At 47.5% G+C, this 15,148-nt stretch overlaps 1 protein-coding gene across 2 annotated transcripts; it reads right to left on the bottom strand.

Moving 5' to 3' along the window:
- Window positions 1-7,077: 7,077 nt before the first annotated feature.
- On the bottom strand, window positions 7,078-14,538 carry med18 (mediator of RNA polymerase II transcription, subunit 18 homolog (yeast)). 2 transcript variants are annotated; one of them, XM_072500688.1, is made up of 4 exons: window positions 14,485-14,538; window positions 13,674-13,771; window positions 12,249-12,823; window positions 7,078-8,589 (listed from the first exon to the last, which is right to left on the bottom strand). In XM_072500688.1, exons 2-3 carry the CDS (start codon window positions 13,744-13,746, stop codon window positions 12,264-12,266), a joined length of 633 nt encoding a protein of 210 aa, XP_072356789.1. In that variant the 5' UTR covers window positions 13,747-13,771; window positions 14,485-14,538; the 3' UTR covers window positions 7,078-8,589; window positions 12,249-12,263. The 2 variants fall into 2 exon arrangements, with proteins under 2 accessions (XP_072356789.1, XP_072356791.1); XM_072500690.1 differs by having other exon boundaries at window positions 14,480-14,528.
- Between the last annotated feature and the right edge of the window lie 610 nt (window positions 14,539-15,148).

The following is a 15,148-nucleotide window of genomic DNA, read 5'->3' as shown; positions in this document are numbered from 1 at the left end:
TCTCGATGGTGGACTTTAAAGTGATGGACGGCATTTTATGGACGTCTAGACATTTGGAATGTCCGCTATCATCAAAAACATTTAGCCTGGAAAAGGTCTGGCAAATTCTGCATGTAGGCGCCCCCAAGGCCAGCCCAGCGTTCCCAAGGGTAGAGTGGTGCGGCGGGAGCATTGTTGGGCCAGTCACTCAATCTCGCCATGCAGGCCTGGCCACCATATGTAGCTCCTGGCTGGCATTTTCATCCATGACACCCCTGGGTGTCCATTGTGTAGATCTTGGTGTATGGCATGTCTGCCCTGACTTCGAATCACAACGCAAGCTCCCCACAGGGGGATGCCATACTCCAGGCTGAGGTCTTTCTACTTGGTCTCAAAAGCCTGCAGCTTCTTAGGCAGTTTTCCCTGCTGGCCCCCGTGTCAGACAAAATGGCGTAACTTTGCCAATGCTTGGTCCTTCTGTGTCCAATTATGTATTTGTGTGGTGGTGACCGGTAAGGTATCCATACAATTTAAGACTGATACAACCTCGTCAGTTCTTGGTGGAGATGGGGGGCGTATTGGCAATGGGAGCTAGCTTAGAGCATCAGCATTTATCTTCTGCATGCCTGGGTGATGATCAAACATGTACTTGTAAGCCACTAACAATAGGCCCCATCGCTGCATCCAGACAGATGCTATTGGCAGAATCGCCTTGTCCTCTTTAAACAATCTGAGCAATGGCTTCTGGTCCATTATAATGGTGAATCAATGCCGTTATTTAGGGTAGGGGCGTGGTTGATTGCTCGCACCTTCTCCTCTACTTGGTGCAGGCCATCTCAGTCAACATGATACCCTAAATACGTGACGTCTTTGGTATAGGACACCCACTTTCCTCTCAAGGCAGACACCTGTCTCAGGAAACCGGCGGAGGACTTCTTCCATGTTGCTCAGGTGCTCCTTTTCAGTGGCTTCAGTGACCAGAACGTCATCCAAGTAGACCGCCATTCACGGTGATCTTCGGAGGATGTTCTCCATGACTCTCTGGAAAATAGCACAAACACTCTGAATGGCAACCCTATTTATGGAAGCCTCTGTGGGTATTAATGGTCACAGAATCTCTGGAAACCGCATCGAGCTCCAATTGGAGATGGCGTGACTCATATTGAATTTAGAAAAAGAGTGTCCTCCAGCCAACGCTGTGTAGAGGTTGTAAGGGTCCCTCCTGTTTGTTCCCTGTTCATTCCCTTATTTCCCCTTTCTTTTATTTTTGCTATTACCTTGGCAGCACCGTGGTGCAGTGGTTAGCACTGCTGACTCACAGCACTGAGGATCCAGGTTCTACCCCAACCCTGGGTCACTGTCCGTGTGGAGTTTGCACATTCTCCCCGTGTCTGTGTGGGTCTCACCCCCACAACCGAAAGATGCACAGGCTAGGTGGTTTGGCCACACTAAATTGCCCCTTAATTGGAAAGAAAATAATTGGGTACTCTAAATTTTTAAAAATATGTTGCTATTACCATTGTTGATCATAGGATGAGTAATGGACCTGTGACTTTAATGGAGCCTGTATCTTTAACTCAAGCAGAAGCAATGGTCTGTATCTGTAAATCATACAGGAGGAATCCGGAAGGCATCAGTGATGACTCGCTCTGATTGACTTGGCTGGGGGCCAATATATTGGCTCAAATGTTTATGCCCTGCCTGGTGGCCAGTGGTGAGTGGTTCTGGTCTCACTGACATGTTTCTCAGTGTGCCAAGGCTGAAGTTCATTTCACTTTTCGATTATGCAAGCTGGATGGAAGAATCTAACCAACTCACTCCAGGAATATCCAGTTAATTCTAACCGAAAGGCCATTGTGAGAATCTGATAACTCTCTCTATCCAAATAAGGCTGATGTGAAGCACAATTCAGGAACTGATCACTCTGAGCAGGCTAACGTGCACCAAAGGACTCATCATCTGAAGCAAGGATTCATCTTTTCACCTTAATCCTGATTATTGTTCCACCTTCCCCCCTTCTGTGTTTGTCTGTCTTGTGTGTGTGGTACAGGTTGGGGCAGTTAAAGGGGAGTCAGAAACTAGTTCGACTTAAGCAGCTGTGTTTACTGTCTATTTCATATTAATTCTGGTTATAAATAAAGACTAACTGTGTTTCAATTTACAAATCTGGTGACAGTATTATTGGGCAGCAAAGAGCCAAAGATTTGGGGTTTTAAAATAAGAGTTATTGGTTAATTCACTTGTGTTGTGACTGCGGAATGAGTGGGGCTGGAATTGACTGCGTGCTTGACCAGGGTGTCGTAACATAAATTCGGGGCTGGTCAGGGGTATTGGGAATGGCAGACAGCAAATTTGGGTTACAGCATTAATTTAAAAAGGCACTGTCAGCGGGATTCTCTGTTCCTGAGACAGAGGGCAGGATTCTGTGATCCTGAGGCTAAGTGTTGACCCCATCAGAAACGCCGTCGCGTTTCTCAACTGCGTCAACACGGCCTCAGGATCAGCAATTCTGGCCCGCACTGGAATGGTTCACGCCGCTCCAGCTGCTGATCCTGGCATCAACTGGGCGCCAGGGGATCCGTGCATGCGCAATGGCACCGGCGCCAACGTGCGCATGTGCAGTGACTTCCTTAAACGCTCCGGCCCTGAAGCAACATGGCGCAGGGCTACAGGGGCCAGCTCGGAAGAAAGGAGGCCCCCAGCCAGAGAGGCCGGCCTGCCGATCGGTGGGCCCCGATCCCGGGCCAGGCCACATCGGAGGCCCCCCGGGGTCGGACCCCCTCCTCCCGCCCCACCGACCCTTCCACGCCGAGTTCCCACCAGCTGAGAGCAGGTGTGGACGGCGTCGGCGGGGCTTGGCTTTTCTACGACGGCCGCTCGGCCCATTCCAGACGGAGAATCGGCGGGCTGGTTGCGTAGAGCGGCCCCCGACCGGCGCCGCGTCAACCACGTCGGCGCCGATGCCGCCGATTCTCCTCTCTGCGGAGAATCGCAAGCCGGCGTCGGGGCGGCGTGGTGCAATTCGTGCCGGTCGCGGGGATTCTCCAGCCCGGCCCCGGGCTGAGAGAATCCCACCTTAAGTGTTGACGCCTTGGCAGGATTTGTGGAGTTCCACAACAGCAAAATTGGTGCCACACCTGGACCGATTCAGCTATTGTTAAGGGGCCAGCACCGGCACCACGTGGAACACAATTGATTCCAATGAGAAACGGTTCGGTATTCGCCGGTTTCACGATTGCCACTCAGAAGGCATCAAGCTGCAGCTGCATATACACACTTCACTCGCCACACACAGTATCCCAACAAACCAGACGGCATCAAGGAGAGCGGCACCCCGTTTCACTGATGGCAAGCTGAAGACCATCTTGGAAGCGATGGAGGAGAGGCGGTTGACCCTGTACCCCAGATCGGGAAGCAGGATGGCAGACGCCGCCTTCCGCCGTACCTGGACGCAGGTAGAAGAGGCGGTCAGCGCCGAGAGTAAGACCATCTGGACCAGCTAGCAGTGCAGTAAAAAACTGCACCACCTCCTCAGGGCAGCCAGGGTGAGTAGGCAGCATTGTGCCCCGGCATTAACCCCCGCCCCACACACCCATAACCCGACACCCCCCCACCCAGAGGGCGGCCAAACTGCCAGCCTGCCCCACATGTCAGCACCTATCCCCTGGGCTGCATGCGTCGGACTGTATAACACAGTCATTTTCTGTCTCTCCCCCCCCCCCCCCCCCCACAGACAAGAGAAGGCCCCTCATAACTGCCGGGAGCGGGGGAAAACTGGAGGGGAACCGCCGGACCTGTGGCCCCTCACTGTGGCAGAGCAGAGGGGCCTGGACATGGTCGGCAGCCCGGAGGAAAAGGAGGTCGCTGGAGTGACGGTGTGGTTCCCTATGCAACGTGTGGCAACCGCACAACACCATCCTCGCCTCCACACCATCCTCACCCTCAGCCTCGCCCCCACGCCACCCTTGCCCACTCCCTCATCCTCACCCTTACCCCCACACGACCCTGACCTTCACATCCACACTGCCCTCACCCTCACCCCATCCTCACCTCCACCACTCCCCATCCCGTGGTCTAATTATGCGTCTTGTCTTATGTCTTGCAGGACCTGCTGGTGATGGGGCGGCCCATCCTGTGTCCCCCGCCCCCAGCCAGTGCCACAGCCGGAGCTCCCCCACCCCCACCGTGAGTTGAGTAGTGACGAGGAGAGCAGCTCGGACGGCAGCCCGTGACCCGGCACTCAGAACACCCCAGAGCTCGAGTCCGATGTTGGCACAGGAATCCCGTCACAGCTGTCTCCAATACCCTCCACCATCCCTCACCTCGGTTGGGCACTTTAGTGAAGAGGACACTATCTGGTGCGCACCACCCAGCTGCTCCGGTGCATCAGGTGGAGGTAGGAACTCCCGAGGGGGTGGACGGCTGGAGGGCGGGCCGACCCCCCGGGACTAGTTGCCGTCCAGACGGGTATCAGGCTTCTGAAACGGACAGTCCCATCAATTGTGCAGATGCAGGAGCAGAGCCAGGGACCACATGAGGGGTTGTCGGCGAGCATCCAGCAACTGCAGTTGGAGGAGTCCAACTGCATATAGGAGCCAATTATGCATGCCACCCAGGCCAACAGCATTACCAAGGCCTGGGACATTCTGTGCAGGCGCTGGCCAGGGCCATCGGGCACCCCGAGAGAGGAAGAGATGATGTGGCCTATGCTGGTGAATCCCGCAGGGCAGGTGCCGAGACCACAGCACCTCTTCCTGAATGACCCCTTCCTGTCCCTGGTGTATCTGGTGGGCAGCGGGCAGAACAGGGCAGCATCACACCACCTGGGACACCCGAGCAACAGCCGGGCCCATCCAAGCCCGGTCGCCTCAGAAGACGGCCGCCAACGGGGACCCATGTCTCAGGGCAGAAATCACAGCAGGTCGCCTCCACGCCTGATGTACCGTCTGGGGATCCACCAAGATGTAGCGTTAGGGCCCTTAAGGCCAGAGTTTGGTTGCAGTTAGAGCAGAAAGGGGAATTAAAAGAATAGACATGGCGATACAGCAAAAGGAAAGGGAGCTTAAACAAAAAGATAGAGCAAAGGAAATAGAGCTGGTGCATAAAGAACAAGAAAAAGTAAAGGAGATGAAGCAAAGAGAAATGGAGATGAAGCAAAAAAAAATGTAGATGGAAATGAGGAGAGGAAAGAGAGGAAGAAGAGAGAGATTTCCAGCTTAACGCACTACAAATAAGTGGGAAGCTGCCAGAAAGTAGAGGCGAGCTTAATCCTAGTAAACAACCCAGTGGCAAAATGTTTAAATTTATACAGGCCCTCACAAATTCAATGAGAAGGAGGTAGAAACCTTTTGTCGGGCTTTTGAGAAAATAGCGACCCAAATGAAGTGGCCTAGAGAAAAGTGGACATTACCCATGCAGAATAAATTGGCAGAGTGGGCACAGGACATTTATACATCCTAATCAGAGCAGGAGTCTAAGGATTATGACGTGGTAAGAAAGGCTATTCTGGAAGCATTTCAATTGGTTCCTGAAGTATGTCGGCAAAAGTTTGGGAATATAAGGAGACAGACATATACAGAATTTGAAAGGATGAAGCAGAACAATTTTGATAGGTGGGTACAAGCATTGGGAGTTGAAACTACCGATGAGGCTCTAAGAGAGGTCATTCTCTTAGAGGAATTTCTGAAATTCCCTACCTCCTACAGTAAGAACCCATGTTGAAGATCAGAGGGTGAAGACTGCTAAACATGAGCAATTATGAGCTAATCCACAATTTTAAACCTTTGTTCCATCACCCCCATAATTTTGAAAAGGATAGGAAGTGGGAGAGTGAAAGGATAGCAGGTAGCCATGGTAAAGGATAGATGGGAATGCTCCGAGATCTCCTCCTCAGACCAGGAGGAAGGTACTGAGGGTGGAGGTGAGCCATGGAAGGCTAGGAGTTACCATTGTAGCAAGGTGGGACACATTCGTTCAGCATGTTGGAAGTTGCAAGGAAAGCCCTTGGGACATGTGGGAGTTCTTTTGGAGGACTCTGAAAAGGGAACAAAAGCGAAGAACACTACAGGGCAGACTGGAGCTTTGACTGGATTTAGGAGACCTGAGATAAACAATGCTCTAGGAGATGTGAGGAATGAGGTAGATGAGAGATATGCCAGGTTTGTGTCTCAGGGAAGGTCACCCCATTTTCATCAGCTGATGTAGCCAAACCCAAAACTATTTTAAGGGACACAGGGGCTATTCAAACTCTCGTACTGGAGAAAGATTTGTTTTCCCTCCAGAGAGCTCAATGAAAGCGGAGGGATTAGTGAATGGGATAGATGAAGATTCTATCCCAGTTCCATTGTATAAAGTACAATTGGAGTGTGATTTAATGTCAGGTCCTGTAATTGTCAGAGTGGTTAAGGAATTTCCAGTGGAAGGAGTAGACTTACTTTTGGAGAATGATGTGGCAGGAGTGAAGGTTGTGACGCAGAACCACTATCAAACACCCTCTTAATCAAAATTTCCTAAATAAGGGTGTAAATGGGGGATCTTTAATGGATCTTTACCAGTCACATCCACAATCAACTTTCAATAATGTGCCAACAGCTCCAAGACGCAATTATTTTTTAATTTGCATGTCTGGTGCGAACACCAAAGTACAACCCAGATATCCATACAAATGTATCTAAAGAGTGTCAAATATTAGATACAATAAGCATAGTAGAAGAGGAAGTACTGAAGGGACTGGCATCCGTAACCGTGCATAAATCACCAGGGCCAGGTGGATTGTATCTCAGGTTGTTGAAGGAAGCCTGGAAGGAAATAGCAGATGCTCAGAGAATCATTTTACAATCCTCACTCGATATAGGTGAAGTACCAGAGAATTGGAGGTCTGCGAACGTTGAACGTTGCAAGGGGCAAGCCAGAAAATTATAGGCCGGTCACTCGGACTTCAATGGTGAGCAAATTATTGGAAACAATTCTAAGAAATGGAATAAACTATCAGTCAGAAGGGTGAAAATTGGTCAAAGGTTTTGTTCGGGGAAGATTGTGCCTTACTATATTGATAGAATTTTTTTAGGAAGTAATAATAAGAGGTATTGATCAGAGTAGTGTGGTGGATAATAATTATCTTTATTAGTGTCAAAAGTAGGCTTACATTAACATTGCAATGAAATTACAGTGAAAATCCCCTAGTTGCCACACTCCGGCACCTGTTCGGGTACACGGAGGGAAAATTCAGAATGTCCAATTCACCTAACAAACACGTCTTACGGGAATTGTGGGAGGAAACTGGAACACCCGAAGGAAACACATGCAGACACGGGGAGAACATGCAGACTCCGGACAGACAGTGAACCAAGCTGGGGAATCAAACCCAGGTCCCTGGTACTGTGAAGCAACAGTGCTAACCACTGTGCTACCGTGCTGCCCACAGATGTTGCCTACATTGATTTCAGTAAGGCATTTGACAAGGTCCCCTATGGCAGACTGGTCAGAAAAGTGAAATCTTGGGGAATACAGAGGAAGGTTGCAAGTTGGATACAAAATTGACTCAGTGACAGGAAACAAATGGTTGATGAATGTTTCTGCGAATGGAGAGCAGTTTCCAGTGGTGTTCCACAGACTTGTGTTGGAGCCCTTGCTGTTTGCTGTATGTTTGACTCCAACGGTTTGGTTGAGTGGGCAGAGAAGAAACAATCAATCTGGAAAAGTGTGGGGTCATGCATTTGGAGAGGGCAAACAATGCAGCAGAATACTAAATAAATGAAGATATTGAGGAAGTGAGAGACTTGGAGTGCAATCTCACAGGTCCCGAAGGTGACAGGACAGTGTAGCCATCTGGGATGGCCACTTTCAGTATACAAAATGGACACTCGCAGAGCCTATAGGGAAAAATGGACAATACAAAGCAACAAGCAGGCACAGAGCCTGAATGTATATTTGGAAGGCAGTTTGCAGGCGGAATCGAAACTCTGGGTCGATTTACATATTGATGGCCCATTTCCGAGGAACAAAGGACTAATGCTCAGGTAGCCCATACTGTCTCAGACATTCCGGCGCCACTACCCCAACCAAAAGACACAAACAAAGCCATGCCAACGGCCACCTAGGACATGCCCAGCCATCAAGGCACCCGCCCCTTTATTGGTTTAGATCAATGACAATGATTAAGCTGTCCAATTAATTGGGACCAAGTTTAAAGCCCACCTAAAAGCACGCGAAGCCCCTCCAAGTATAAGAAGGAACCCCCGCCAAAGGTTCACTCTCTTGGATTCGGCTCTCAAGCAGAGACCCTTCCACCAGCATCACCAGAAGCAAGTAAGTTCAAGGTCAATGCTCGCTTCCAGATGGACGACTTTACCTATACTCCTGCTACCTCTTCGAACCCAACAGCCTCAGATCCGAACAACGGCCATTGTTCCTCTGACCTAAGTGGGCACCCGAAGTTAAGTATAGGTGTTAGTGATAGAGATAGTTTAGCTTGTAGTAATATTGTGCATGAGTAAATCATACTGTGTGTAAATAAATACCATTGACTTTGAACTAACTAACTGGTGTATTGGCTCTTTGATCGGTATTCGGGTTGAACCTTGTGGCGGTATCAAGAGATACCTGGCGACTCTGAAAGTAGAAACATAATTAGGATTAAGAAAGGCGACCTTATTAACCACCATATTTATAGCAAGTAAACAGAGCAACAACAGGTAGTAAGGTGGTCACAAAAGTATATGTAATGTTTTTATTTATTGGGTGAGGTATTGAATACAAAAGCAGGGATGTATTGATGGAACTGTATAAAACTCTGGTTCGGCCACAGCTGGTCACCACATTACAAGAAGGACATAATTGCTCTGTAGAGTGCAGAGTAGATTTATAAGAATGTTATCAGGGCTTGAAAATTACAGCTGTGAGGAGATTGGATACACAGGGTTGTTTTCCCTAAGAGGTGGTTGAGAGGTGAGTTAATGGAGGTGCACAAAATTGAGGGGCATAATAATAATCGTTATTAGTGTTTCAAGTAGGCTTACATTAACAATGCAATGAAGTTACTGGGAAAAGACGCTAGTCGCCACACTCCGGCACTTGTTCAGGTACACTGTGGGAGAATTCAGAATGTCCAATTCACCTAACAGCACGTATTTCGGGACTTGTGGGAGGAAACCAGAGCACCCGGGAGGAAACCCACGCAGACACGGGGAGAATGTGCAGACTGCGCACAGACAGTGACCCAAGTCGGGAATCAAACCCGGGTCTCTGGTGCTGTTAAGCAACAGTGCTAACCACTGTGCCACCATGCCACATAGAAAGGAAAGACATGTTTCCCCTAGCTGAGGGGTCAATTACCAGGGGGCATAGATTTAAGGTGATTGATAGAAGGATTAGAGGGGACATAAGCAAAAGCATTTTCACCCAGATCATGGTGGGTTTATGGAATTGACGGCTCACTGTCCATGTAGAGTTTGCACATTCTACCCATGTTTGCGTGGATCTCACCCCCACACCCCAAAGATGTGCAGGCTAGGTGTAATTAGCCATGCTAAATTGCCCCTTAATTGGAAAAAAAAGAATTGGGCACTCTAAATTTATTTTTTAAAAGCTCATCTGTCGTTGAACTCCATAGCACATTTTCTTTGCACTTTTACATATTTCTTTTTCTTTTTAAATTTAGCCTACCCAATTATTTTTCAGAGGGATGATGCAGGCATGATGGGCCGAATAGCCTCCTTCTGCACTGTAGAGATTCTGCTACTGATTTTAAGTCTCCTCTTTATTTTGCTAGTCTGGTGGGCTGGTTCCCATAGTAAACCACCAGTGGGTGTTTGGATCAGTATCAAGAAGCGCTACACCCAAGGCCGGGTCCACCGCCTTCCCGTCAGTTAAGCTCCGTGGGCTTTCTGGTTTTGTCGAGGGATTGCCCCCTGTAACCTTCTTGCCATCAAGCTTCTTCATAGATTGTGACATATTTTCGCTGGCAAATTCCTTATCCCATATGATGGGCCGGTTTTGGTAACCAAAATCCCCAGGAACCGGGTTAAAAAGTCCAAAGAACAAAGACCATAGCGGGAGCTACCTTATGTGCAACCGTCTCCTACCAGTCGCCACCGGAAATCAGCAATCGTGCATTTAACAATAGAAATTTGTATTTGCGTAGCACCTTACTGCAACAACATATTTCAAGATGTTTCAGAGGGGTGTAGCCAAAAATGAATTAACATTTCACACGCTGGTAGACAGTTTGAAGCCTACAAATCAACCTTGCTTGACGTCTTCAAAGGAAGCTATCATTTGATGAGCTCATTCAAAATGTTAAAGCCAGGCCGAGTGTCTGTTACAATTTCATAAACCCAGTCCCTAAAGCCATGTATTCACTTGCTGTTCAGGCTAATGAGACAACAAGGAACCTTTGACAGAAACCTCAAGAAAATGTTTAATTGTTTTCAACTTTATAGCTAAAATTTGACAGAAATTCTGGAATGAAAAATTATTATTTGAAATAGTCACAAACTGGCCTTGTTTTATTGGTCCTGTTCAACCTGGAAGATTTTGCATTGAAAAACTTTTGACTGATCCATGGTCTAAAACCAAAAAATGCTGGAAACACTCAGCAGGCCAGGCAGCATTTTCATAGAGAAAAATTGCTAACATTTCAGGTTGTGACGTTTCAATAGAATTTTCATGATGCTGTCACTACTTTGTTAGTTTAAAGCTGAATCCGGAGAACTCGGAAAATGATTGCTTGGCTTCCAGAAAGAGGTCGTGTAATATTAACTCATTGATAAAAACGGACGGAAATGGGAATTGCTCCCTACGGACGGAAATGTGAATTGCTCCCTCCTGGAAATGGTTGGCACTTCGCTGTGGATTGTCTTATGGCTGCCTTTGTCCCCTAACCAAGTTGGACCCTGTAGTTGAATTGCTGACCCCTTATCCTGTACATCATGAAGGCCATCTACTTCCTCCCACGTAACATGGCTCTCCTGACTCAATACCTTTTCTGTTGCAACAACCTTTCGTGCCATTGTCATGCCCAGACCAAATATTCTAATGTTCTCACCCTCCATACTTTGTAAAAGTAAGCTCTCGCAAAGCTCTGCTACCAGTATAATAAGCTACACCAATCCTGCTCTTTGATTACCTTTGCTTCTCTACATTGGTTCCAGTCCCCAGTGCTGACAATTGAAAATTCTCACTGCTGCGTTAAGTCACTTCACAGCATCAGCCTTGCTCATCCCTGGAGCCTCCTGCAAGCCTCCATCCAGAACTCTGCTGCTCCCACTTTGGCCTCTTGTGCGTTTTCCGTCCCTTTACCCCACCATTGTCAATGTTATCTCAGTCAGTAGGGCTGCACGGTGGCGCAGTGGTTAGCACTGCTGCCTCACAGTTCCAGGGACCTGGGTTCGATTCTAGCCTCTGGTGACTGTCTGTGTGGGTTTCCTCCAGGTGCTCAGGTTTCCTCCCACAGTCCAAAAAGGTGCAGGTTAGGTGATTTGGCCATGCTAAATTGCCCCCGAGTGTCTAAAAGGTTATGTGGGGTTAGTGAGATACAGGGATGGGGTGGAAACGTAGGCTTAAGTAGGGCGCGCTTTCCAAGGGCCTGTGCAGACTCAATGGGCCGAATGGCCTCCTTCTGCATGGTATGGATTCTAAGCAAAGCCATCACTTAACTATCACAGTACTGGGGGAACAAAAGAGCAGAACAACCAGGTTCTGCACTCACACAGCATTGCTGCTCAGCCTGTTAGCAGAGCTGCTTCACTGGGACCTTTAGTGTGTAAAGCAAATTTGGTAACCACTACAGAAACAGTGCCTCATTCACTGGATGCTGAACCAGAGGCAGGATATTGTTACTGGTTTAATAATTAAGTATGAATTGCATTCAGGTGATGGGCATTAACTGAGGATTCACTTGTACCTCTATACATAGGAGCAGATGCCTCTTTAAGGAGCTTTTCACATTTAATTAGTTTATTTTAGCTGTTACTCAAAAGAGTATATGTAGGAGCAGAGTAAAAATGGGGCTATTCGGTTTGGAGGTGCAAACTTGTAATGTATACCATTCTAAATAAAAAGATTACGAAGTGTGTAAAGCATTAGGCTCAAATTCCATCCTTCTCCTCCTGGTTTTCTTGAATAGAACAGTTATTATCCATGTACAAGACAAATGTTACTATTATTCAAAACATTTCCAATTTTTATGAGCAGACACATGCAGAACTCAGTGTGAGCAGTACTTAATCCCCAAAACCTTCCAACTCTCTTCCCCCCCCCCCCATACATACTTCACAGATTTTTCCCTACACCTGATGTAATCTCTTCGGGTCAATTTTTTCAAGATGAACTAAAGGCTTCAGTTGTTCTGAAAAACTTTTCATGTCATCTGACACTGCGTCCTGGCCAGGAGGTGCCACCACATGCAACTCTACGAGGTATGACAATGATAGCGGCTCGATATTATCAATGATACCAGGGAGCAGAATCCGAAAGATCTTGGACACCACAATTTTCATAATCCCTTTGCGGAAGACATGTCCCTTTACCACAAACTCATGGTCCATGCGGAAACCCATCTCCATCAGAAAGTCGCTTAGGTTGTCAGATGTGGCAATGTCCACACAATTTCGCACCAGCGCGGATCGGTTTTTGTCTCCAATTTCAGGCTGCCCAAGGTAGCGGAGGTGCCATGGCATGCCAGGCTTGTCCACGGCACGTCGGGCCCTTAAAATAAATGGACTTCCTTGCTGGGCTTTTAGCAGAAAAACCAGCTCATGATCCATAAAGGTTTCTGGCTCCATATTATCACAAAGACCACGCAGTCGATGAAGAAGACTTTCCAGACTCTGGTCCAACACGCTCCCTGTAGAATCAGAATAATTGAATAATGAAGATTTTAACAAAATGAGAATACAGACAAAAAAAGACCAGCTTTATAATAGTTTGACATTTTCCAAAATGAAACCATTATTGTTGAAATGATAACCCTAATATTCTAACAGACGCTTGGCAGTATAAAACTTGAATATTCCTGAATAGAGAAATGTTGGTGAAGTTTTACATCATCAGGACAAATGACAGAAAGCCAAATTTCAAATGATCACAACAATTTGTACAACAGATCTTTTTACTCCATCCTCTTCTCCTGTAGAATAGATTGTTGTGCTTTTGTAACTTTTTTGGAAAACTTTCTTTTAAAAACAAAGATCAGAACAGAACTAATGACTCAGTAGGACCACACCAGAACATTTTTGCACAGCAAGATCCCAGCTCTGTCTTCAGTTGAGGCAGTACCAAGGGTGCTAGAATTGACCACAAACCCAGTTAAGGGTTCCCACTCTAGCTCACTTTTCAGGGGACCTCAGTTGGGAGGCAAGGGCAGGAACATGTCAGGCTGTTACTGGAAGACATCTTTACAACCATGTCTTCAGGTTAAATGAAGGGAAGAAAACTAACAGAGTAATAACAAAATATAGAACATACCTATTACTCTGCCCAAAAAAGTGAACCATCTCATTTATATTGCAACCCACTTCAGACTATCTGCAGTTCGCCATCATTATACACTTAGAGACCAGCTATAACTGAATATTATCCAATGAACGGCAGAACTGACTGGGATGAATGTTTACTGTACTTGCCAGCCACTCAAAGTCTGGTCTTTATTTACTTAAACCATTTAATAATAAAATTAATAGGGCCATATTTCATACCTTGCAGAATATATTCCATCATATTGATGGTTCCACCTATGACAGGTAGCACGGTCACAGGAGGAGCCTCCATTTTGGCAAGTATCCGGCAAACCTAACTGGAAAAAAGAAACTAGTGTCAAGTATTACGATCCCAGATCAGACCTCCAACATTTGCCAAACCGAATTAAAATTTAGCCTTATATTTGCATCCCAGAGCGATCCTGGAGTAATGAGCAATTTTGACAGCAATGCCCAACATTAGGTTTGTCAACCCTTGGGCACATGTATTTAAACGTTTAACCTATTTTCATGTCACACTGAAGAATAAGAACAGTCTAGAGAACACAAATATATTTGCTGAGATTTCCTGAATAATTCAGACAGGAATAAAGGTGGCACAGTAGCACAGTGGTTAGCAGTGTTGCTTCACAGCGCAGACGCAGTCCTAGGTTCAATTCCTGGCTTGGGTCACTGTCTGTGCGGAGTCTGCACATTCTCCCCGTGTCTGCATGGGTTTCCTCCGGGTGCTTCGGTTTCCTCCCACAAGTCCCGAAAGACGTGCTGTTAGGTGAATTGGGCATTCTGAATTTTCCCTCTGTGCATCCGAACAGGTGCCGGAATGTGGCGACGAGGGGCTTTTCACAATAACTTCATTGCACAGTTAATGTAAGCCTACTTATGACAATAAAGATTATTATGAGAGATTCCCTTTGACCACAATCAGACTAAGGTGGGAGTGGACCCTAACCCGGGGTCCACTCCCACCTTTCCACCAATCCAAGCCTCCCCAACGCAACACAAAGTTCCCCCTCCTCTCCTCTCACCTCACCGTCCTCTCCCTGCAGCCGGAACGGACCGCAGATACACCGGAAATCACCCGCGTGCAGCCGCCAAAACCGTCCGGCCAGAAACTAGACCTGAATCCGGAGGGGGAGTGGCAGCGGCCCGGCCCCCATCCCCGCCCCGCCCCCATCCTACCCCGGGGCCGGCTCTGGACCTCCTCACTCGCTGAAGTTCTCGGGCCGAGCTGCCGAGATGATTGTGGATCCGCTGCAAATGAGCAAAGCAGAATCGGTGGCAGCTTCTCTGGTGGGTCCGCCATGTGAAATCGGAGAGTGAGGCTCAATGTCCAGAGTTGGCCTTTGCTGCTGGACACCAGAAACTTTACACCTTCTGTCTCCCATCCATCCGAATGGTGAGAGGCTGCTGTCAGGATTTATATTGTGCCAACTCCTCACCCCCAGCCTGACAGCTTTTAAACAGCTGGAATATATCCAGTGGTTGTTTGAAGCTTATCTCATGATGAGCTTTCGGGAGAACCCTGGCTCCCCTCTTTGGGAATACATCTTAAATAAATTGGCTGCACAAAACCATGCCATCTTTTCGAAAAGCTAACTTTCTGAATTGCGATAGTTATTTCCTATTTGCTTTCCTTAGTTCAAAGACTATGTCCTCACCGCTCAATCTAGAGGTAATATATACTTCACAATATT

The sequence above is a fragment of the Scyliorhinus torazame genome, chromosome 1, assembly GCF_047496885.1.
Source record: "Scyliorhinus torazame isolate Kashiwa2021f chromosome 1, sScyTor2.1, whole genome shotgun sequence".
Lineage (NCBI taxonomy): Eukaryota > Metazoa > Chordata > Chondrichthyes > Carcharhiniformes > Scyliorhinidae > Scyliorhinus > Scyliorhinus torazame.
The sequence above is the reverse complement of the archived record's forward strand: the minus strand, read 5'-3'. Positions and strand labels throughout refer to the sequence as shown.